Source organism: Tachypleus tridentatus, chromosome 6 (genome assembly GCF_004210375.1).
Source record: "Tachypleus tridentatus isolate NWPU-2018 chromosome 6, ASM421037v1, whole genome shotgun sequence".
In the NCBI taxonomy this organism is placed as follows: domain Eukaryota; kingdom Metazoa; phylum Arthropoda; class Merostomata; order Xiphosura; family Limulidae; genus Tachypleus; species Tachypleus tridentatus.
The window spans coordinates 116,328,243-116,351,798 of record NC_134830.1 but is presented as its reverse complement, the minus strand read 5'-3'; the positions used below and the strand labels follow the sequence as shown (position 1 = coordinate 116,351,798).

Below are 23,556 nucleotides of genomic sequence, written 5' to 3'. Positions count from 1 at the left end.
ATAGCATGGATATCACAAAATTGATAAATTCATTTATTTCTTCATTATTCACCATTAAGAACCTGAGTTATTCATAACTTAAGGCATTTTACATGCTCGTAATATTTGTTATTTTTCTTGTATAATTTTCTACAAAACTCATATCCAATACAATTTGTTACTTTAAGACATTTGTTATTAACATTAACTTTTGATCAGAACTAGAATATCAACTGAGGAATCATTATAACTAATTACATTTTCTTAAATTTCTGCTTATAGGCATTAGTACAAATGTAGAATATATATAAATACATGCCCATTTTGTTTTAATTTTTCATTACTTAATAACCTTATTAATCCTCTTGGAACGAGCTCAGTAAAAAGTACAAGTTCTTATACACATGTTAAGAACTTATACCATAACTTTTAATGATGTGTGTATATCTTCATAAAAATTGGTAAATATTTTTGTAGACATTACAAGTTCTTTATGTACACAAAAAATCATATTTTTCAATGAAGTACTTTTCTGAAATATTTTTTGTATGAAAATACCAAGTCTGGTTTTTTTACTAGTTCAAGTCCTGGCTGATATTACAGAAGTTATAATGATCTGGTGCATGTGCACTCATGTTATTATATCCTAGAATATAGAACTCATCTTTACAAAGTCATCTGTCTTGGCAATGGTTTGTAGACTAGTATTTTTAAAATACAGCCACATTTTGGTTATGATACATTATATATATCTATATACATTACCACTACTTCCACAAAAGTTCTTAAATTTATTTTTCTTAAAACATAGAACAGTAAATAAAGAAACAGCAAACTACTATATCTTCTAGTTATGACCTTTGTGCTCATTTTCTGCTTGCTGTAGGTTCCTAAACCTGAAGTAAGTATGTGAAATGAAATAATTTTTAAAGGTTTTTTTTATATACATTTCAAATAACCAAGAATCATAAATTATTATATCAATACCACAGAATTCCACTATAATTTATCAAACTTAGTAACTGAGCCATATTTGGGTCCAAAAAATATGAAATTTTGAGCTCACTAATGTATCAACTCATCCTCTTTAAAACCAGAGCAAAAAAAAAAGAATTTCCCATGCAAATAATTTTAAAAGGCTCAGAAAACCATGTGGGGACTTGCTGAGGTTTTTATTGATTGTTCACATGTCATAAAAAGAAGTAGGTTTATGTTACCAAGTGTCTTGAAAAATGGAAAGAGGTGGGTGTGACCACTATATGCTTGATTCAGTACATGAAGCACTATCGCAGCAAATAAAAAAGACAGAAGGTTTTTATTTGACATTATAACTTGTCAATATAAATAATTTGGGTTCCTAATTCATACAAAATTATAGACTTTGTATTTGGATATTACAAGCATATAATTTGAAACAATGCTGCATTCAACATACCATTGATATTCAGATGCATTCTTTTACTATTTACTTTTAAATTAAAAAATTAGCTAACACATAATACTAAACTTTGAATTATAATCTACAATTTGATACTTAATGATATAAAATAGTAGCTGAATAAAATTTTTAATAGAAGTCAATAAATGTGATGACATGGCCTTTGACCTGTGGCAATATGATTAAAGCACAATTACAACTTGAGTTTTCATACATGCACAAAATTACAAATGGCTATTAAACAATTTTCTTTCTTCATACTGCTATCACAGCCTATTATCAATCACACACTTGTGTATGCATTTTTCTTATAGCAAAGTCACATTGGGCTATCTACTGTGTCCACCAAGAGGAACTGAACCCCTGATTTTAACATTGTAAATCCAAAGACTTACCACTGTCCTAGCAGGGGACCACACTTGTGCAAAAAAAGTGGAGACAAAAAAACTCCTCACTTACCTAGTGAATTCTTCCTCTAATTGAGCAGGATCTGGTGTGTAGAACTTCACACAAAAATGCATTGTAGGATTTATCAGTGACAAGCCTTTCTGACGACACATGGGTTTTTCATGGTCAAGCCAGTACTAACAGAAAGACATAAATGTTATGCTGTACATAAAAATATTTTTACATTTCTGAGAATAAAGACAAGTAATGCACAGATTTTGTTGTAACATTTTCAATACACACAAAATGCATACATTTTCTGACTTTCAAATTAGCTTTCTTTACCTTTGTGGAGCAACATCCATATTGCTCCTATGTAGAAATAGACATTTTTACTAACTTATGTAATAATCAGTAATTTCCCTTTATGCATTATTTCAAATGATTATTATTTAATTATGAACACAACATAAAAAAACATTACCTTAACACCACAGGCATCTGAATACTCCAATCCAAAATAATCCACTTCAAGCAAACTCAGCATCTTACAGACTTGTTCAAACAACACCTTTCCTAATGCTTTGTACTGGAATAAAAAACACTTAGAAATTTATATATGTGCCTAAATTATCAAGTATTTTAACATAAACATATAGAGTGACTTTCTTAGACAAAATGTATACCAGTGTTAATATGTTGGAACAAAAAAAAGTTTACAACTGAAAAAGGGAAAAACTTGGAAGTAATTTAACAGTTCATAACCACTGAATAACTAAATAAAGCAGTACTGTATCCATGAATACCTATTTAACAGTTCATAACCACTGAATAACTAAATAAAACAGTACTGTATCCATGAGTACCTATTTAACAGTTCATAACCACTGAATGACTAAATAAAGCAGTACTGTATCCATGAATACCTATTTAACAGTTCATAACCACTGAATAACTAAATAAAGCAGTACTGTATCCATGAGTACCTATTTAACAGTTCATAACCACTAAATGACTAAATAAAGCAGTACTGTATCCATGAATACCTATTTAACAGTTCATAACCACTGAATAACTAAATAAAGCAGTACTGTATCCATGAGTACCTATTTAACAGTTCATAACCACTAAATGACTAAATAAAGCAGTACTGTATCCATGAATACCTATTTAACAGTTCATAACCACTTAATAACTAAATAAAGCAGTACTGTATCCATGAGTACTTATTTAACAGTTCATAACCACTGAATAACTAAATAAAGCAGTACTGTATCCATGAATACCTATTTAACAGTTCATAACCACTGAATGACTAAATAAAGCAGTACTGTATCCATGAATACCTATTTAACAGTTCATAACCACTGAATAACTAAATGAAGCAGTACTGTATCAATGAATACCTATTTAACAGTTCATAACCACTGAATAACTAAATGAAGCAGTACTGTATCAATGAATACCTATTTAACAGTTCATAACCACTGAATAACTAAATAAAGCAGTACTGTATCCATGAGTACCTATTTAACAGTTCATAACCACTGAATAACTAAATAAAGCAGTACTGTATCCAAGAATACCTATATCTGAATTTTTACTTTCAAAATATTGACATTATTTCTTCTGTTTTTCACTACTGAGCTTTAACTTGTGGCTTGTCCTTTGTTTATAATGACAAGTAAAAATATTTTGAAAATGATTAGAGTATTTGGGCTAGTAAAGCAGAAACTTTTAAAATTCATGGTATTTAAAGAAACTATGCAGATCACAGCTCAAGTAACTTAACGACCTAAGTGTTGTTAAAAAGTTAACTAAGAAAATCTAGTTATTAGATTTTCTAAACAGAGATTGATTACTTTAAGCAAAATATAAAGCATAAATAGAGTTAACATTTTATTTAAGTGACATATGTTTTAAACTAAAAGAAATAAATTTACCGTGAATTATATAGTTTTTATTACACTTAAGATATAAAGAAACCTTTACAATATCCATGGAACTTCCCTCAGATGACTTAAGAACTTCACAGAAAGAAAGGCTCATTAACAGTAGAAGCTGCATATGCTCAAATATAACATTTTGATGTAGGGTTTCATTAATATTTTTCAAGTCATCCAAAAACTTGTGTTTAATTTTATATTATATGCTATTAAACTACAGTATGGACATTCTCTATTTTTAAAGTTAGTTTCATTCAAATAACTGTCTGTAATAAGTAAAATATTATTATTACTAAATTTTACACTTATGAAAGTTATTTTACTTTACTATTGGCTTAGAACATGAATTTAGAGACTCAATATTCTAAGTTGGACACAACTCATGAAATGTTTTTACTGATGATACTGTTTTACTGTGAGGGTAACTAAATGATAAATCAATACAATCTAATCATTATAGATTTTAGTTCTCTTGTGTACCAACTTATAACATTATTTACTTTTAAGTAAGTTTGTTATATAGAATTAGTTTCACTAACTTTCATATCACCTTTGAATTCTAATTTACATTCTTATTTTATTTTTAGAAGTTATTGATAATTCAGCCTAATTATGAACAACTTGTCATCCTGCACTCATTATAATAAAACATTATCGGATATCATAACAAAACTACCCAGTTAGTATTGGACTCTTAAACAAAGGAAACAAGCCGAAAATTAAATTAAGCCTAATCTACTTAACAACAGAGAAGTTTATAGAAGAAAGCAAGGTTATGAACATAGAACAACATTGATGGGTATTACAAATTCACTATTTGTGTAAAAAAAAAACAATTTCCTACTTTATTTCTATGTTGATGGGGAACCAAATTACAAGCATTTGATTGCTCATTGTTACTTTATCAGTACACATATCTTGGTTCAGCAAACTGTACTACTTTAACTCTATTCATGGGTTGGGTTCAAAGTACACACCCCTCTTACAGAGTGCAATCCAGCATTTACGTCAGAGTTATCAACTGTTCATCAGCAACAACTTTGTTTCTATATGCATTAGTCCAACATTTGGTGTGTGCTTCCTCTCTTCAGGGTTTGACCACCAATTCTTCTTGAAGACTTACACACAAAAACCAGTTATTAACTTCATTTTACTACACAGTTTATGGTAGAGGAGCATAAGTAGCTACTAGAGATACTGAAACAAATGTAGATACGCATTTTAAAAGTTTATGAAAATGCAATATGCAAACTGTACAATGGACACAAGTATTTTCATATTTCACAAGAAATCAATTTGTCAAAGTCAGACTGATGTTGACAATTCACAGACATGTCCCAACTATAAGCATATACTTTTGAAACATAAATGTTTCCTATATGGCAGACTTGCATAAATATGAAAAGCTTGCCACATTTTATGTAAACAGACAGTAAATTTAGAAACATAATCACCATTGTTTCTCCCACACAAGGTCAATTTAATTCACTGACTATACACATTCAGTTAAACTCTATTCCATTTGTTAATCACCTTAATTATTTGAGAAATTAGCTACATGCATACGTCAAACAGCTGTCTCTGAAAACACGTTTAAAACATTTAAAAGTATCTGTACACACAATATTAAAGCACACTAAAAAACAAAAAATTACATCCTGATGACAAATGAAAAATGATGGATACTCATTTCAATGTAACCAAACCAAAACTTTTGAAGATCATACTTATTTTAAAAACAACTGCTTTTAGGTTAATAAGGTTAAACTTAATTACAATTTTAGTTACCATTCAAAGAAGAAATTCATGCTCAGATAAATAAGAAAAAAACCCTGAGTGAAAACAGTATCTAACACACAACCAAACATACACATGAACTTTCTTGTACAGATAAATTATTTACTTAATTTACTATCAGGGAAAAAAAATATAAAAATGATTATATTAGCTTGTACACATGTTCATGTGTGAGTAAGTACATATGTAGACGTAAATCACAAATGATTAAAAAAATTTTTTTTATCCCACTATAATAATATCTTAAACTAACCATTTACTGTTGATCATCAGGGGCACTGGAAAGACTATTTCAGAGAATACATTTTATTCTTCATTTGACTAGCCTGTATACCTTATTCCCTAATTTGTTTTGCTTTACTGGCAGTAACAACCTATTCACAACTACATACAAACAATGAAGGGTGGTACGTCATGGGCCACAGAGCCCATTTATGATTCCTGTAATTAAGATTTGTTGTCTTTTATTAATGTACTTGTAAAAACATGCAGTTGACTACAGATTAAATCTGGCACACTAGTTATTTAAATAAATATGTGGATCCTAGACTCTTTCTGAAGACACAGAACACATCTATACTTCTTATATTACAGATGTACATTAATTATCTTTATCTTCCACATATTTTGTATCTCTGACCTCCTTTTTGATTTCTACATTTATATCAATAATAAAATAATTCTGTTTGCTAACTCTTGTGTCTTCAATAATGTTAAAACTAACTTGAGTTTTTTTAACTGTTTCAAACCTGTATCATGAGTATTATATGTACAGTTATTAGTTAAGATAAAGGAATATTTATTTTTGGAAAAAGACATAATTATCTGGATTTTTTTATGATATTTAAATCTTTTTACTTTTATCACCCTATCAGATCTTTTTCTTTTTGTTCATATTTAACACTATTCACTGTCAAAGCTTAAATTAACTTGTCCATTACAACTGCATTTTGCACAACAAACAGTAATTGCAGCTTACAAAAAAAACTCTAGCACACTAATGACTTGTGTGCTGTTTATAATAAGCTTCATAAAAACATGCACTTCAGAACTTTCACGTTGTGAAGCTAAACACTTAAAAAATAAAAAAACACATGCAAAAAAACTGTGGTTACAAAAAATACTAGTAATTTAACACATACATCAACACACACATCTTCTAAGCCATTTTCTCTGTATTGTAATTTTTAAAAAACTACCTTTACACTAAAACATCCTAAACGTACAGTGAGTTTATTAGGCCTCAAATATATCTGAGAACATAATTTTCACCATAGAATGATTTTCCACAATATAAAAATCTATGGCACTTGGAGATTTGAGTATGCAAAAGTGCATAATTAAGGACAATAAAGTTTAATAACTTAAAGATCATATATAACCATCAAGCCCTGCAATGAATATTAGTTATTTTAAATCTCTTTCATTCATGACAAACCTACTAATACAGGCACCTCTAGTACATTTCAGTACGTGTTTCTTTTCATTACATAGTAGTGGTTTAAAATTAAGTGTAGTTACAGTTAAATCAGTTTGTAGTGAATAAAGCTACTGGTTGGATGTATCAAGCCCAAAGAAAAAATAACATACAACTTGCATTTCCTGCCCCCATATGATCTAGCTTCTTCCTCGCACCTTTTAAAGTTCAAGACAATTCTATGGTACTTAAACTAAGCTAAAGAATTGAATGACTGTGCATAATAATGTTCTATATTGTTAGTTTCTTATGACAAGAATTTCACTGTACTGTGATACTGCTTTAATATAAAAATATAAAATGAACAGTATAAACAAAACATTAAATCTTTAGCAGGCTGGTAATGTCAGTTTTGTTGATTAACTGTAACAGGTCATGATTCCCCTAACAACTTGGCTTTCAAATGTTGAATATCCACAAGTGTTGCTGATGTTCTTAATACACATAAGAAACATTTGTTGTGTACATGTTAGAGGTATGAGAGCAAGAAAAACACCTATAAATATAACACAGAGGTAAAAAAAAATGCCTACAAGTACATACAGAAGTACAGAAAACACAAAGTATAACATATAGGTCAAGATAAACACCTATAAAGTATAAAATAGAGGTCAAGAAAAACACCTATAAATATAACACAAAAGTCAAGATAAACACAATAAATACAGGGTGTTCGGAAAGTCACTGTGCACTTGTATATTTATTAACAGACATGTTTCAATATGTATGACAATTATAAACAATGTTGAAAGTGACCCCCGTTGGCATCAATACAGGCTTGATTACAAGTAACAGTTTAGACATGGACAAAACACATTTCAAAAACTGTCATTACCTGAAAATTAATAGTAAATAATTCTATACAGCCTTTAATTTTTACCAAAATTAGGACATTGTAACAACACTATTTGCATATCTGATTAAATGTTTTGTGTCAAATTCAAAGAAATTAAAATACATTATCATTTTTTACACTTTGGGTTGTTATTTTAAACAGTACTTTATAATAGAAAACTTGCAAGCGTTAACTACAACTTGTTATCTATAATCTGTTTAAAAGGTGATATTTCAAGTTACCATTTCCACTAATAAGATGTTTCTTAACAGGAAACATGCAACAAAAACCAAAATATGGCACCCTACAGTGAATGGCCACATAAAAATGTATCTCAGAATGGCTGGTGTAGGCATTTACACTTTTACTGATAAGCAGAGAACAATGTTTCGATCTTTCCAGGTCATCTTCAGGTTAACAAAGAGAGTTTCCAATGGCCACATAGTTGTGTTACTTGTACAACAATAAGAGTAGGAATGTTAAATGTTTTTTGTATGTGCACCAAAAATCTAAAAATGAGTTATTCAACAAATATTAAACAAAAGTTATTTCTGAGGTTGATTATATAAAACTGAACTAATACTTCATCTTCTAATATATGCATGCATAAATAAAATTATACATCAGTTACCAATAACTACAAAACTGTTATGAACTTAAACTACTCTCTTGTTTTTTCTTTCAAAACACTTACGTATTTCTTTTACTGAAACTCAAACACAAAGGTTAAGAAAAAACACCTATAAATAAAACACAGAGTTAAAAGAAATGCTGCAAGTACATAAAGAAATTCCCTCTAGCCCTAAATAAATCATTCCTTATAAGCAAATAAATTACTAACTGTGACATCTAGGTAAAATAAAGAGGTAATATAGACTAGTATTCAAATACTGTGGGTATTTTGTAAATCAAGTCATGGGTTGGACAACAGGAATACCAAAGCTTCAAAGCACAAGATAGAAGAGAATATTAAGCTTAGATCTGTATATTTACATGAACATGTAATACTCATGTAGTGAAAACTTAAATTCTGCAATGTTCTTTCTACAAGCAGTGTTAAGAATTTCATTTAACCTTTGAAAGCTAAGAACCTTTGGCACCTACTAGATGGAGATTGTGAGACTAAAACCCCCTGAATCCCACATAATCCTAACTGAAGCAGAGGGAACACAATAAAAATTATTTTTTTCATAGTTTTAAGTTCAATTAAATCATTAGGACTATCTTGACTTGGTACCATTGAACAGATCTTGGTTTGAAAGAGCTAAAAACTTTGGATACAAAATAAAACCATATAATATATTCAACATGTTGCTTAAGGGACAATAAGAAGGGGCAAGAAGGCAGCACTAGCATATGAAATTTAATTTCAGCAACAAAAATCAATTTAAAAAAAATTGTATCACACATATTTATAAAGATCATTGACCAGTAAATATAGCATAATGGAAGATAACAACAAACTGGCTAAATAACAATTTATCAAGTTCCATTATTATGCAAGATCTCTGTCTCTGCATTGCCCTAATAAATACCATCACAATATAACATAAAAAATACTTTATATATAAAGTTCCAGTACCTACACTATAAAATAATGTTAAATGACATGTAATTTTAAATGTCTTCCACACCAACACACTGCTATGTTATGGTTTCCTTTTTGGTATCATAACACTAACAAAGATATCAAAAAAGCTTTTAAAAACAGTATTTTTTATTTTACAGTTTATTTATGATACAATTTGAGTGCATAGACACACAACTGATACCATTATAACAAGAATGTTAACAAAGTACTTCACATACATTTAACTCAAACTTCAATACAACCAACCAACCACTAGTAACAATCAAATACTTCTGACAAATGTATATATATGTGACCTGCACATATTGTAATATTAAAATAGAAAGAAGTTTTTTCTATTTTGTTCAGAGAAATATCAAATATTTCTGGATAAAATGTTTTGGAAAGGAATGACAAAATACAATGTCAAATATTTCTGGAAAGATTAAAAACAGAAGTATTAGTGTTACAACATGTTGAGAAATGAGATACATTTTATATCACAGAGATTTATAACTAATTGTTGGAATTTTATGTAAGAAATATATAAAATAATGTTGTTGTTTTAAACTTATTAAAATAAGAGTTTATAAAAATTATTTTTTCAACTTAAACTAATTCAAATTTTGTTTTTAATTTTTTTACCCTTGGAAACTTTTGGAAATGATTTCAAATGTCAGGTGAAGCTGTTGATTGACATCTAATTCAGGATGTACCCTGTGAATCCACAAACTTTCTTTCACATTGTAGTGTCTCTTTGCTACATGCACTCTCCAAGATGTTGAAATATATAAATTTACATGTCAAAAGTGTAACTTTGGCCACATTACTCTACAATACGTTGTTTGAGCTTGTGTATTAAGAAAACACAAGATATAATAATCAGTTATCCATTCTTTGCCACTGTTTACAGGACTGTGATGTAAATGTTGTTTCTATACATTTTAACATATTGGAAAATACATGTAGCAAAGAGATGCTATGCATGAAAGTTTGTGGATTTACGCAATACATCCTGAATTAAACTTTATGGAAATACTGTTGATATTTTTTGTGATACATTATTATCTACACTGTATGTATACCTTCTATATTTACTTTGCTTAAAATTCAACAAATCAAGAAAAGTTACTTACTTCTAAACAACTAATTTATCCACAAGAATATAAAACAAATCACATTCAGTTATATATATCAAACAGATCCTATATGATCTATACAAAAGTATTAAAGAGACATTTTCTCAAAAACCAGGCTATATGATAACAGTGCAGTGAATCGAGCTTACCTGAATTTGAAAGTCTGCTGCAGATTCATCTAAGAATCTGATCTGTACAGAAAGCATTTTCCCTCCTCTCTGTCTTGCTGGTGACTCTTTGCCATAGTCATGGTTGAAAGAATTCACCCTCTCATGGGACCCTGAAGCCCCATCATTAGTAGAAGACATGGCTTATGAAGTGACTCTCCACATTAGCTATCCTAAAGTACTACATGTACTTTGGGGCTAGATATTCAAAGAAAATTATATTTATTAAATTTAAGAAATGGATTCACTTTAAGAAAATACAAATATTGTTTGTGAAATTAATCATGGCACAGTGTAGCATATGTAGCAATGGTGTTTGTACATACGATACAAAATAATGTAACAATTTTAAGGGAAAACAAGGGACATACTAGTTAATCTAATCTATTTCATCCTCTTAACTCAACTAAAACTATTACAAAACAATAACAAAAATCCTTAAAGCCAGCTCCTATCATTCAAGTACTTATCCAGCTTTCTTTTAAACTCATTAAATTTACTGCCTTCTTGATTTTTGCAGGCAACCAACTACGACGGTTTTAATGTTATGTTTTCACAAAAGATACAATTAAGATTATAAAAACAAATTACAATTGTACCTAGAAGATTCCTGTACAAGTAAAACATTCCTACATATTATGTAAGTACTAGACCAACCTTGTCCAGAATGTTATAAGGCATATCCAACTATGTACTATCTTACTGGTAAATATTTAACAATGCTGAACTGGCTTCTAAAGAATTCCATTATTAATTATTAATAGGCTAAGTAGACAGATGAGAACTAAAAAAATAACTTAAGTAGTAATTTATCTCATTCCATAGAACAGAGTAACTGGAAATATTTAATGTTAAGAAACAACGCAGAAGAAAAAAGTTGTACTGAACCAAAGATACTTGTTCACTGGTGGGGTACTTTAAAAACTAATGGTTAGTTCTTCTACCCTAAGACCAACTATTGCTACAATTCTTACTCTTCTTCTGACTTAATATTGTTTTATTCAGTTTTAAACACTAAAAGAGAGCAAAGTCTTTGATATATATATATATATATATATATATATAGATATTACAACTGTTAATTAATAAAGTCTTAAGCCTAACAGAGTCTATTTCAAGAACAGGAATTAACCTTTTTTTCCCCTAAATTATGGAAAGCAAAACTGCTTAATGTTGGTTACAGGTTCTGTAATAAAAGCCAAGAAATTTAAATACAAAAATCATTAATACTGAAATTAAAACCACTATATAATGTATGTGTTCCCTTTTTATTTCTTCAGAAATTCAAAGTTGTCCAATATCTATGAGTTTTTTTGAATGTTGTAAATGCAAAAAAACCAACAAAAACAAACAAACAATGATTCAAAACAGTATATGTGGACCCCTCTGTGAATGATATAACAAACTTTGGAATTTGATGAAAGTTCTGTGTTTTTCTTATGGTATATAAGTATAATACATAATTTATTGTGAAATGTAACACTTTCAATGATGCTATCTTACACCCCTAAACAAAATTTGAAACTACATGAAAACATGTTCCTTACTCATAAACTTTTGTTATCAAATCAGGTAATCTTTATGAAATATCTAGCCATCTATGTAACTTGCAAATATACAATAAGGTATACACTGCTTCTCTATATAACCTGGTAAGTTCAATGTTCTTACTGTATTTTTGCTTGTAAAAATCATTATATTGCTCTTATTAAACTAATTTTAATTTTTTTTTGAAAACATAGCTTGTTACTTAATTTTGTATATTACTTAAATATTAACTTCCTCATGCAGATAATGTTTATCAACAAAATAATTATATCTTTAACATTAAATAACCAGACCTGACAAACTCCTTGATTGGCTGCCTATAAAAATAAAAGGTAATGTAATACTACAGATTAGTACATGTGTATCATTTGTAACATCAGAGAAATTTAACAAGAGCTCATTTAGTTCAAAATCACTTCATATGCACTACAGATCAAAACAGTAAAGCCAAGACAAACATAGAGCTTCACAAGCAGAATAAATGTTAAAAATATTCAGATTAAAGATATAAAATTAGAGCAAATCATTCAATAAGTTTAAAACTGATAGAAATAAAATTTACCTGAAGAAAAAAAGTTTGTGTCTGGGCTTTCAAAATTTAAACCTTAAATGTTATATTGAAAAACATATTCTCAACTGTTTCATTCCACCACTTCACCAGATTATCCATACCACGCCTGTCCAAAGTTTTAACAATTTTAAACTGTCACTGAATTATGTTTGCAAAAAAAATACCTAACACATAATTTTTCAATCACCATTAATCACCTTTATGCATAGCTTAAACTATTTCTACACCATAAGAAAGCCTACTTGGATTGGTCAGTGACGTGAATGTGTCTAGTAATGCTTGTTGACCTGTAAACGTTCCCTTTGTATTTGTTCCAAGTTTGATTACAATTACTGGTTACAATGAAACAGTTTCACTAAAGCACTTAAAAATCTTCAAGCAAGGTTTGTGTCATTTTATAATACTTCCGGCAAACAAGATGTTCATGTGCGACTTTTAATCAGTTTTTTTTCACAACAAATCATTTTGGATTTTTTCCCTATAAAATTTCACTAAAGTGGCTCAAAGCATGCCCCCCTTCCAAAAAAAAATTTTTAAATGCTGGATTTATGTATACATCTGTTGTCAGGAGTTTCTGTACAGTTTCCTACTCACATTGTAATGATTATTAAAATATGATACAGAAAAAAATACATATTTTTATACAACACCTGTGTGAGAGCTAAAAACTCACAATATTTTTGTAATGGGTGGAAGTAAAAGACATACACCAGTGGTAAATTAAGTTATTCCATTACTGGCTTTTTTTTCTGCATTTTTTGTTGTTCAGATTAACTCAGTAGCCAGTATATTAAGATATAATTTTTTATATGTTTTTCTAAATTATCTTTGACAGCAGATTGTAACATCTTACCAACAAACAGAGGAAAACTAATAAACCTGTAACTAATTATATGTATTTTTTAATACTTTACATCTTGGAAATTTGTCCAGTATTAAGAAATTCTTAAAAAACAAAACAACTCTTAAGTAAGAGTTGAACCTAGGTTAATAGCAATAGCAACAGAATCCTGGGATATATTTATAGAAACATTACATTTAAAGAGAGAGGAATATATTCATAATTTTGTTGAAGAGGTACAAGGATATGACAAGACTAGTTTTTAGTAACTGAAAAAAGGATTAAGTAAGTGCATTATATAGCTTTCCATTACTGTGTTGTGTTTTTATAACTCTTAAGGCCTCACCCAGGATGTGGTGAGTTTGGTCCTTTTAGAACAGAAAGATATTAAACCCTGAAAAGAATACATAAGCTACTGCCAGTAGCAGCCAATTTACACAACTTGAGATTTAAGAAATATTTGCATGTGTTCTGCTTTTCTGTAAAATAAAAAAAAAACTTGACTGTAGTCAAGCACAAAGCTACACAATGGACCATCTGTGATCTGCTCACTAAGGGTATTGAAACCTGGTTTTTTAGCATTCTTAGTCCACAGACATATCACTGTAGGGGCAGAACAGAAGGAACAGGGGTGACTTGGATAGTCTGTTTAAGTGATAAAAAGGTAAGGGCTATGAACAAGTTAGGGAAACTAAGTTTAACATCAGGAAGCATAGATCAAGGAGTACTGTACAGTAAACATACTTGTGTTAGTTATACGATGTTAGACAAAATTATTTTAAAAATTTGTTTATAAAAGTATGGGTATGATAGTCTACATTTTTTTTATACCTTGGCCTTCTATTTTAGTATACGGAACAATTATCTCATTTGGCCATATGACATTCTGTCCCTTTGCCCTTATGTAGTACAATATAATTTCTGGTATAAGCAGCAGAATATATTTGGTTGATTTGTGATTTTGATAAGCCAATATCCTATCTGTACATATTTATTCATATTTTCCTGTATGGTCCATCTTAATTACTCACTATATTTAACTTATACAGTCCTAAGAAACCATTACATACTAAAGAAGAAAAAAACATCACCAGAAAAGAGAGAGTTTAAGTGAACAGAAAATGCAAAAATTTTATGTTTTCACATGCAGTAGAAGCTCACACATAGTTTTAAATTTTTGTCACTGTTTTACTAAATATTTTGATTTGCACACTTTGGAAGATATCAAAACACTGAATACATTATCAGCACATAGTATAATGTATATGCTCATGGCAAGTTTTAAAATTTTGCACTGTAACATCCATTATGCTTCTAAATAATATTTGAAACATAACCTCAGAGGTTTATGTTACTATAACAGTGCTATAGTCCACAGTGAATGTAACTACATACACATTACATATTGGCTACACCAATATATCATGTGCCTGTGGAGGCAAATCCTTTTTTAATTTCACAATTAACACATCTAATTTCAAACTTACCAGTTTATAATATACTTACCAAACTATTAGTAGTACATAATAACACTTAAAGTAAATTAAAGGGAAGAAAACTGCTTTGCAATTTGGAATGCAATTTACTAATATTAATATTTTACTTTTAATTACTTAAATAATCTTATTCTATAATTTCTATTTTTGTATTTTACTAATTTAGATATCACTGTTCTAATCTAATTCTAAGAATAAAAGGTTACATAGGCTAGACTACAGTTTGTGCAATAACTTGGATTAGACCATTGCCCTCTCTACCGAGATTACTAATTGTAATACCACTACGTTAGCAGAAGTTTTTTGCTAAAAAAAGTAAAACTATGCGCCCTAGCCGTGCACAAGCTGCAATACCCGCCATAACCTAGGCTAAAGTACCTTAAGTTAAAGGCTAGCATTAGCAACAGATAGCTCAAATTAAACATACAAGTTTAAACAATATCTCAAATAAAATGCTAATATAAATATCTTAAAAACATGAAGATAATACATGTCTTACACATTTTCCATTTCATCCTTTTTGTGTGAGTATCTTCTAACTGATGGCAAAAATTCGCTAAATAATCATATAAATTTCACATTACTTTGTCCGTCAAAAGACCGTACCAAAAGGTATACTTTGCTAATACGTCAAAAGAGGGCTCTTCAATAGCATTCATTACAAATATTAGCTTGTTTCCAGCAGAATAATAAGTTGTTAAACCGGTTTATGATGACCCGAGAAATTAAAGTGAAATATTTTAAACTCTTTTTTATGTTTTCTTAGCTATTATCAACAATTGTCTACGTTATGACAGAACGAGTGCTAACTACAGTTGTGGTAAATTCGCAAATTTTATAATATCAAATGCAATTAGCTGACCATATACACAGAGAAGACAGTAAGGGGTTATGATTTCAAACGAACTATTACAAAATATCATCACAAAAACGTTTGCAGTTTAAATTTGTCATAAAAATGTAGTTACCAAGTAAATTATTCACTTTATTTTCATAAAGATTTTCTTATTCTTTAACTGTCACTATTGAAATTAACCTTCGATCAAAATAAGCTAGTGTTCATATGCACGTTATTCTGATTTCTGTACATTGCTCTCATACATAAGATTGACATTTTCCGGTATGTTTACTTTTTGTAATGATTGGATACAAACTTCTATAATTAAAGTTATAATTTTGACCGGCAATAAGTCATAGCATATATTTATATATATGATTAATATAAACTAAAATTCATAATCATTAAACAATAACACATTTAATTAAATAAAAATGTCTCAAAGCTGCAGTACCTCTTCATAAACGTGAGAAAATGGTGCACTGTAGTGTATTGACATGCCAACAGAGAATAGTACCTATAATTTTTTTATTTATCTAACATCGGCATAGTTGAATTTTTATTTCATAAAAACTCACGTTTCAGTGCTAATTCAATAACTTAAGTTAAATGATAATAAAGTAAAACTATGGAAAAACCAAAAACCTAAGTTCTGAAATTAACATTGGTAGCATTTTAAGGAATTTTTCATTCTGAGCAGGAAAAAAATAACTGTTAAAACCACAATATAAGGAATATAAAATTCTTAAAAGACAATGTGTTAGATGGGGTATTGCTGGCGGTGCAGAATTTTCCAATAGGAGTTTTCCGGTCCCATGCCTTCCGTGAACATGCTCTGTAATCTAGCTGATTAGAGTCAAAATAAATATATCTTGAATATCGTTTATTCCTTTGGTCGATTGCGAGAGATTCATTTACCATATGATCTACTTCTTATTAAAGAATATGTGTGTCGTTTGAATTATTTTTAATCACAGGAGGAAACTTGTATTAAAGCTGATTTTTGTTCCTCATTTTGGTATTAAGAAAGGGATTATTTCACATGATGGATTGCTTGTAATATTGCCATTTAAGTGGCATTTTAAACTTAAAATCGAATACATGGCGAGCTAATAAGATTGTAATAATGTAAATGTTATCTTATCAGCATTAAATCAGGAGTATCTAACTTAGTTTAAAAGTGGGTGGGCGAAGAAACAAAAACGACTGAGCACAGCAATACTTATATATATAATATGATGTACAAAGAATATTGTTGTTGTTTTTTTAAATACCAAGAACAAGAAGTACAAAATATTTTAGATGCCAACATGTCCATGATGGATGTTGGTGGCATCCATCCCCTTTGCCATATGGATAAGGTACCTATGCATTAAACTCTCAGAGGAAAATTAAAACAAGCTGATAAAATTTATGTTGTGTTAATGTAAGTGGTAACATGTCAGTCATCCACAAATAGAAGCTTCTTGAATTTCCAGTGATTTTCTTTCGTCTCAGAAGCTAAAAACCTTCTGTGAACCATCGTCCTTTCATTAAGAGTGCAGATGAACTTTTTGTAATGCTAAATTTTTAGGCAAGACTATGCCATGCTGGGCCAAATTGAAATGCTGAACCTATAGCATGTACTCTTTTATTGCAAGATTCTCGTTTTGATCTGCAGATTTGCTTATCACCCAAAAGAACTTAGTCACAAAATGCATGCATGTTTTTCTGGCTAATGCATCAACAACAGTTGCTTACGGTTTCATAAGATTTGTTATTCAAATAGTCTGTTTTACTGTCAGTTATTTTGTTATAGGAACAGTAACAGTATTTGCAGTTGCTATGATCACCAAATATGGAGTAGAGCGCATTTTAAATCTTATTACAGTTCCTCCACAGAATTATTGTTTTGTGCATTATGCCACATGGCAGGAGAAAGTACAGAAAAATACAAACACTTGGGCAATTATAAAATATTGAAGTTTAAAAAATGTGCTTGTGGAGCTGCCTCCCCTCTTGTCCTACACTGCTAAATTAGGGACGACTAGTGCAGATAGCTCTCACGTAGCTTTGTGCAAACTCTAAAAAAAAAAACCAAACCATAGGTAAGGCATATTTGTAACAGAAACTGGAACGAGTCTTCTAGTTATCACCATTCACAGCCAACTCTTAGTCTACTCGTTTACTATTGCTATAGTTAGTGTGAGTGACCCTCACATTATAACGCCCCCCACGGCTGAAAGGGTGAGCATGTTTGGTGCCACGGGAATTCGAACCCGCTACCCTCGCATTACGAGTCGAATGCTCTAACTACCTTGTCATGCCCTATTTCTTCTTTCCTGCTGCTGCCGTTCTTTGACCAATAACAACAGCTACTCTTGAATTGGCTGTATACCTGTGTCCGCAGCTACCTTTACCCTATTCTCCATCAACAATTACGGTAATATGATGGAAACTATCAATGTATACATCATCAGCGTCTATAGTAAGACGTCTTTCTTCACAACCTGCTGTCATAAGTTGCTTATGGAGCAGTGTTGTCATGGAGCAGTGTTTTTTATTCCTAAATCAGGAAAAATGGAATACTTTTGGTTTATTTGATGTGTTTGTAAGAGAAATTACAACATCAGGAAATATTGATTTGCAAGCCAAAATACATATTAAACTATTCTTTCTTATTCACAAGGGTAAAAAATAAATATTAAATTGTGCAACTAGCTTCATCAAATCAGAATAGAAATTGCACTGTTTGGCTTATGGGTAAACAAATAAGAACATACAAATGTTGCAGTATAATGTCTACAATTTGATACATATATAAATCTTTATTAAATTTTAGTGAAACACTTGTACATCCTTACATGCTCAATATTTACATCGTCAACTGTGTCCTGTTTGATTTCAACACTTTTCATAACTGTGAAATTCAAACAGTGTACGTACATCATAGAGCACACTACTTCCAATTGTGAATGTTCTGTCCAGTAGTGAAATCCCAAATAGTAGAAACTTTGACATCGTGTTGTCAAACTGTTTGGTTCACTGTCAGTTTGAATTCTCACATTCTCACCACATACACACTTGAATGCTAAAATACTTTTCATTTCTCGACGAAGCTCATGGGGAAATGAAGGAGCACTGTTTCTTGGTGGCAACTGAGCGAATTATTTGATAACCTCTTCACTTCTGTGATGAAATATGCAATTTCGACAATCCATCTTCCCATTAGTCTCTCTAGTCCAGGATCGTTGATGTTAACACATGGGTGTCTATCTGTCATATATGATAATTCTTGGGTATCGTTTAGACTGAAAATTAATAAGAAATATATATATATAGTGAGGGTATCTTATATCTTAGTATCAGACAAAACTTTATGTTGATACATAAACGTACTTTTCTGAATTGAAGTCTGATGTTTCTGGGTCTTCAGGTTTATCTGCTTTCTTCTGTAATACTCTCATGAAAGGTTTTGCGGCTCGTCCTCCTTTATTTTCTTGTAATATTTTTTTTCTTTTTTCAATTACACTTCTGTTTACTTCATCTTCGTTTTCGACTGGGGAAAGTTCTATTTGTTTTACATCACGTCTTCCAAGTACAAACTGTCAAAATGAAATATCTTTTTTACCTGATGGCAATCTGGATCAAGTGAGCATTGTGTTGCTTGAGTTACTATTTCCTTAGCCAGTGCCAAGCATTGTCTGTCCTCCTATGGTCTGGTATGGCTAGGTGGTTAAGACACTCGTCTGATAATTCGAGGGTCGCGGGTTCGAATCCCTGTCACACCAAACATGCTTGCCCTTTCAGCCATGGGGGGTGTTATAATGTGGCGGTCAATCCCACTATTTGTTGGTAAAAGAGTAGCCCAAGAGTTGGCGGTGGGTGGTGATGACTAGCTGCCTTCCTTCTACTCTTACACCGTTAAATTAGGGACGGCTAGCGCGGATAGCCCTCGTGTAGCTTTGCGCGAAATTCAAAACAAACCAAACCAAACAGTTCTCCTGACCTACCCTAATGCTACACAAATGACCTCTACAAGTAGTAGAGCAAAAATAAATGAGATAAAATATTATTGTATTTTATTGAAGTAAAATTATAATATGGTGGCGGAATATTTGAAAAGAAAGGGTGGTTGGCTTAACTTTCACCTAAATAACCGTCTTTAAAACAGAAAGCAACCATGGTGGAGATGAATAGCCACAAGGTTAAGTGATTGATTGTTGATTGTGTTGAAATTAAGCACATAGCTACACAATTGGCTATCTGTGCTGTGTCCACCATGGATATTGAAACCCCGGTTTCTAGCAGTGTGAGCCCCCAGACACACTGCTGTATCACTGGGGGGGTGGGGAAGCTAAGGTAAAGAGATAGTGAATGGTTAGAAAACAGGAAGAAAAGAGTAGTTCAATAACACAATTATACTTTGTCCCAACAAAAAGACAAGGGAAACTGTTTATATAAACATGAATAATATAAAAGGAAATAAGAAACCTAGCCAAAACAAATTCTCTGTCATGTTATTGATTGCTTTTCACAAACCGACATTTGACTATCAACACTGAAAAATTATAAGAAGGGGTATGACAATAAGAGAATTAGCATTGTTTAGATCTTGTGTGTTTGATAGATTTATTCCATAGGTTTGTTTTTAATTTCATGCAAAGCTACACGACGCATATCTGCGCTACACGTCCCTAATTTAGCAGTGTAAGACTAAAGGGAAAACAACTGGTCATCACCACCCACCGCCAACTCTTGGACTACTCTTTTACCAACGAACAGTTGATTGACCGTCACATTATATATCTTTCCCCAAGGCTGAAAGGGGGAACATGTTTGTTGTGACGAGGATTCGAACCCGCGACCCTCAAATTACGAGTCGAACGACTTAACCCACCTGCCCATACCGGGCCTTATTTCATAGGTATTATGTCAATTATATAAAAAAAAAATACTAATAAACAAAGTTTAAATTGAAAGTATTAAAAACAGTGACCCAAATTTTAGAAATTTGCATAATCAGTTTTATATCTTGTTATACAGTGTAGTTTCATAGTTTAAAATACATTTTTAGGTATGTGCACAAAGTGATTATGTTGTTAGATAGTTGTAAACAAGTCTTTGAATAATTTATTTAGATATGAGGTTACAGAACTTGCGTTTTTCATGTTTCGTTGTAGGCGTAGCGTTTGGAGAAGTTAGATATGTCTAGGGTTATGGCTTTTGCGTGTAATAGGTTTTTATGTCCGCTGTGTTGTTCTACTAATATACATTTGTGTGTGTGTCTTAGCTTCTCATTTTGTTGTCACTTTGAAATAGCTGATTTTATTGAAAAATTCATAGAATAAATTCGAAATTCAGACGTAAGCCTAAAATAGGTTATAAGTTTACAAACACAGAATACTGACAAACCAATAGCCTAAAAACGTCGTAAAATACAACACGAGAACATTGAAAGTATAGTACATTAACATTTTTTTCTTTTAATATTCGAATATTCTAAATTAATGGCAGAGACGCCACCGTAAAAAGTGAAACAACACGAAAAATAACCGACGTGCATGAGAAATGAAATATTAATTACTGTAACAAAATTTTCAAATAATAAATTATGGTGACGTATTAGAAGCTAACACTTAAAATGTCTTTTTAACAGTCACGTAAAGGCCCAGCATGGCCTAGCGCGTAAAGGCGTGCGCTTCGTAATCTGAGGGTCGCGGGTTCGCGCCAAACATGCTCGCCCTCCCAGCCGTGGGGGCGTTATAATGTGACGGTCAATCCCACTATGCGTTGGTAAAAGAGTAGCCCAAGAGTTGGCGGTGGGTGGTAATGACTAGCTGCCTTCCCTCTAGTCTTACACTGCTAAATTAGGGACGGCTAGCACAGATAGCCTTCGAGTAGCTTTGTGCGAAATTCCAAAACAACAACAGTCACGTAAACCATATATATATATATATATATTTTCAGAGTACTTTTCATTTGTACAGTTTGTATTTAAATCAAAGTCGTGTGAAAATAATCTTTTATCTCTATTTCTTGTCTCCCACAAGTCATTACCCAAGATTATTTAATTTCGTTCGATACCAGGATTCGTTCTTTGAGTTGAATGATGAGAGGGAAAAAGATACTCATAAACGCTATCTAGATATGCAGTATAGTACTTTAAAATTTGTGGTTTAAATGTTTATAGTTTGCGCGGCATTCAAAACCAGTAGGCCTAAAAATTGTGATAAAAATAATGTAAACCGAGGATTTTATTAAAAAAATAAGAAATTAAGGAGTTTATTTCTTATTCAAATTAAAGTAATTTCTTCCACTGTTTCACATGTTAATTATATAGTGACTTCTCCACCATCAGTTTAAAACCATCTGCAAATTACGTGATTTTGATCCAGATTTTTAGGCCATATTTTCCGCACTGCTACTCTTGTGTGGTATAATTCCTCCTAGACGATGAGCTGCAAGCTTGCTTTAAAGCACCCGCTACAACACATGTCGCAGATTTCACTAAAATTAAAAACGAACTGGTGCATGATGTTGTGATACGTTTTTACAAATCTACTTTATTACATATCTACTCTTGCGCGCTCGTGTGTACAATAATAAGGCTTAAAACATTTTTCTAAACTCTACATGTTTATAAACGTAAATAACATCACAACCTATATCTCCAGAATGCGTCTTTTTTTTTCGCTGAATACTGCAGCTTTGTCAGGAGCTATAGATATTCTACTCTGGAGATATGATTTTATTTATGTTTATAGACATATCTTGTAATAAATTCCATTATATGTTTAACAAAATTAAGAATGATAATCTTTAGATGTTTAATTTGTATTTCTTACGAGTTTTCTATTTTTAAAAACTCCAATATTTACCCTTGATTTGATAATTAAAACGAGGAACCGTTTCTAATGTTTCTTCATTTTCGTCCTTTGTTTCAATATACCCTAATTCAAGTATTATAAGAACAATATTTGTTCGTAACCAGGTTTACACAGGTATATAGTTTAATTGTAATTTAACATTTTTCAAATTTATTTCCATGCCTCATATGATATTTGGGACACTGTAACCAATACAGAAACGAATCCCACAAACGGTTTAGCGCATAAATATTTGAGAAAAGTAGGTTTAATAATCCGAGATAGGCCCATGACTTCATCTGTAATATTAGGGTTAAGCAATACTTATGATTTCCTCAAGTGATTTTCTGGTCAGCTACATTATCAAGGTTTAAGTTATGTTTTCAACCCATATTTATTAAAAAAATAATAATATTAAAGAAAATATTAAATAACCTTTCATATTTTTTCCTTTATTTTTCTTAAGTTAGGTCCAAAAATACCTTTATTTATAAGAATTGAGACTTTTTTTGAGTCGGTGAAAAGCAAAAATCGCCTTCGTTATGTAATTCACTAGCAGGAATACCTTCATATTGGTATATTCTTATAGAACATATGGCTTTAAATTTTACGTTAAATACAGATAAAAATTACTTATATCACTTGCGGCGTCTTAAGTTTTTGAAGTCTATGAATGAAA

General features: G+C 30.9%; 1 protein-coding gene across 2 annotated transcripts in view; it reads right to left on the bottom strand.

Annotated features, from left to right (window-relative positions):
* Positions 1-15,830, bottom strand: part of LOC143253383 (FERM, ARHGEF and pleckstrin domain-containing protein 2-like) — a 60,926-nt gene extending 45,096 nt beyond the window's left edge. Inside the window, exons 1-4 of one of the 2 annotated variants that reach the window (XM_076507162.1) lie at positions 15,691-15,830; positions 10,718-10,933; positions 2,289-2,393; positions 1,877-2,001 (exon numbers count right to left, since the gene is read on the bottom strand). In XM_076507162.1, coding sequence (XP_076363277.1) covers positions 1,877-2,001; positions 2,289-2,393; positions 10,718-10,876 — 389 coding nt within the window. In that variant the 5' untranslated portion in view covers positions 10,877-10,933; positions 15,691-15,830. Of the gene's footprint in view, positions 1-1,876; positions 2,002-2,288; positions 2,394-10,717; positions 10,934-15,201; positions 15,221-15,690 lie in introns of those variants that run through there. The other variant, XM_076507163.1, reaches the window with a different exon arrangement.
* Positions 15,831-23,556: the final 7,726 nt, after the last annotated feature.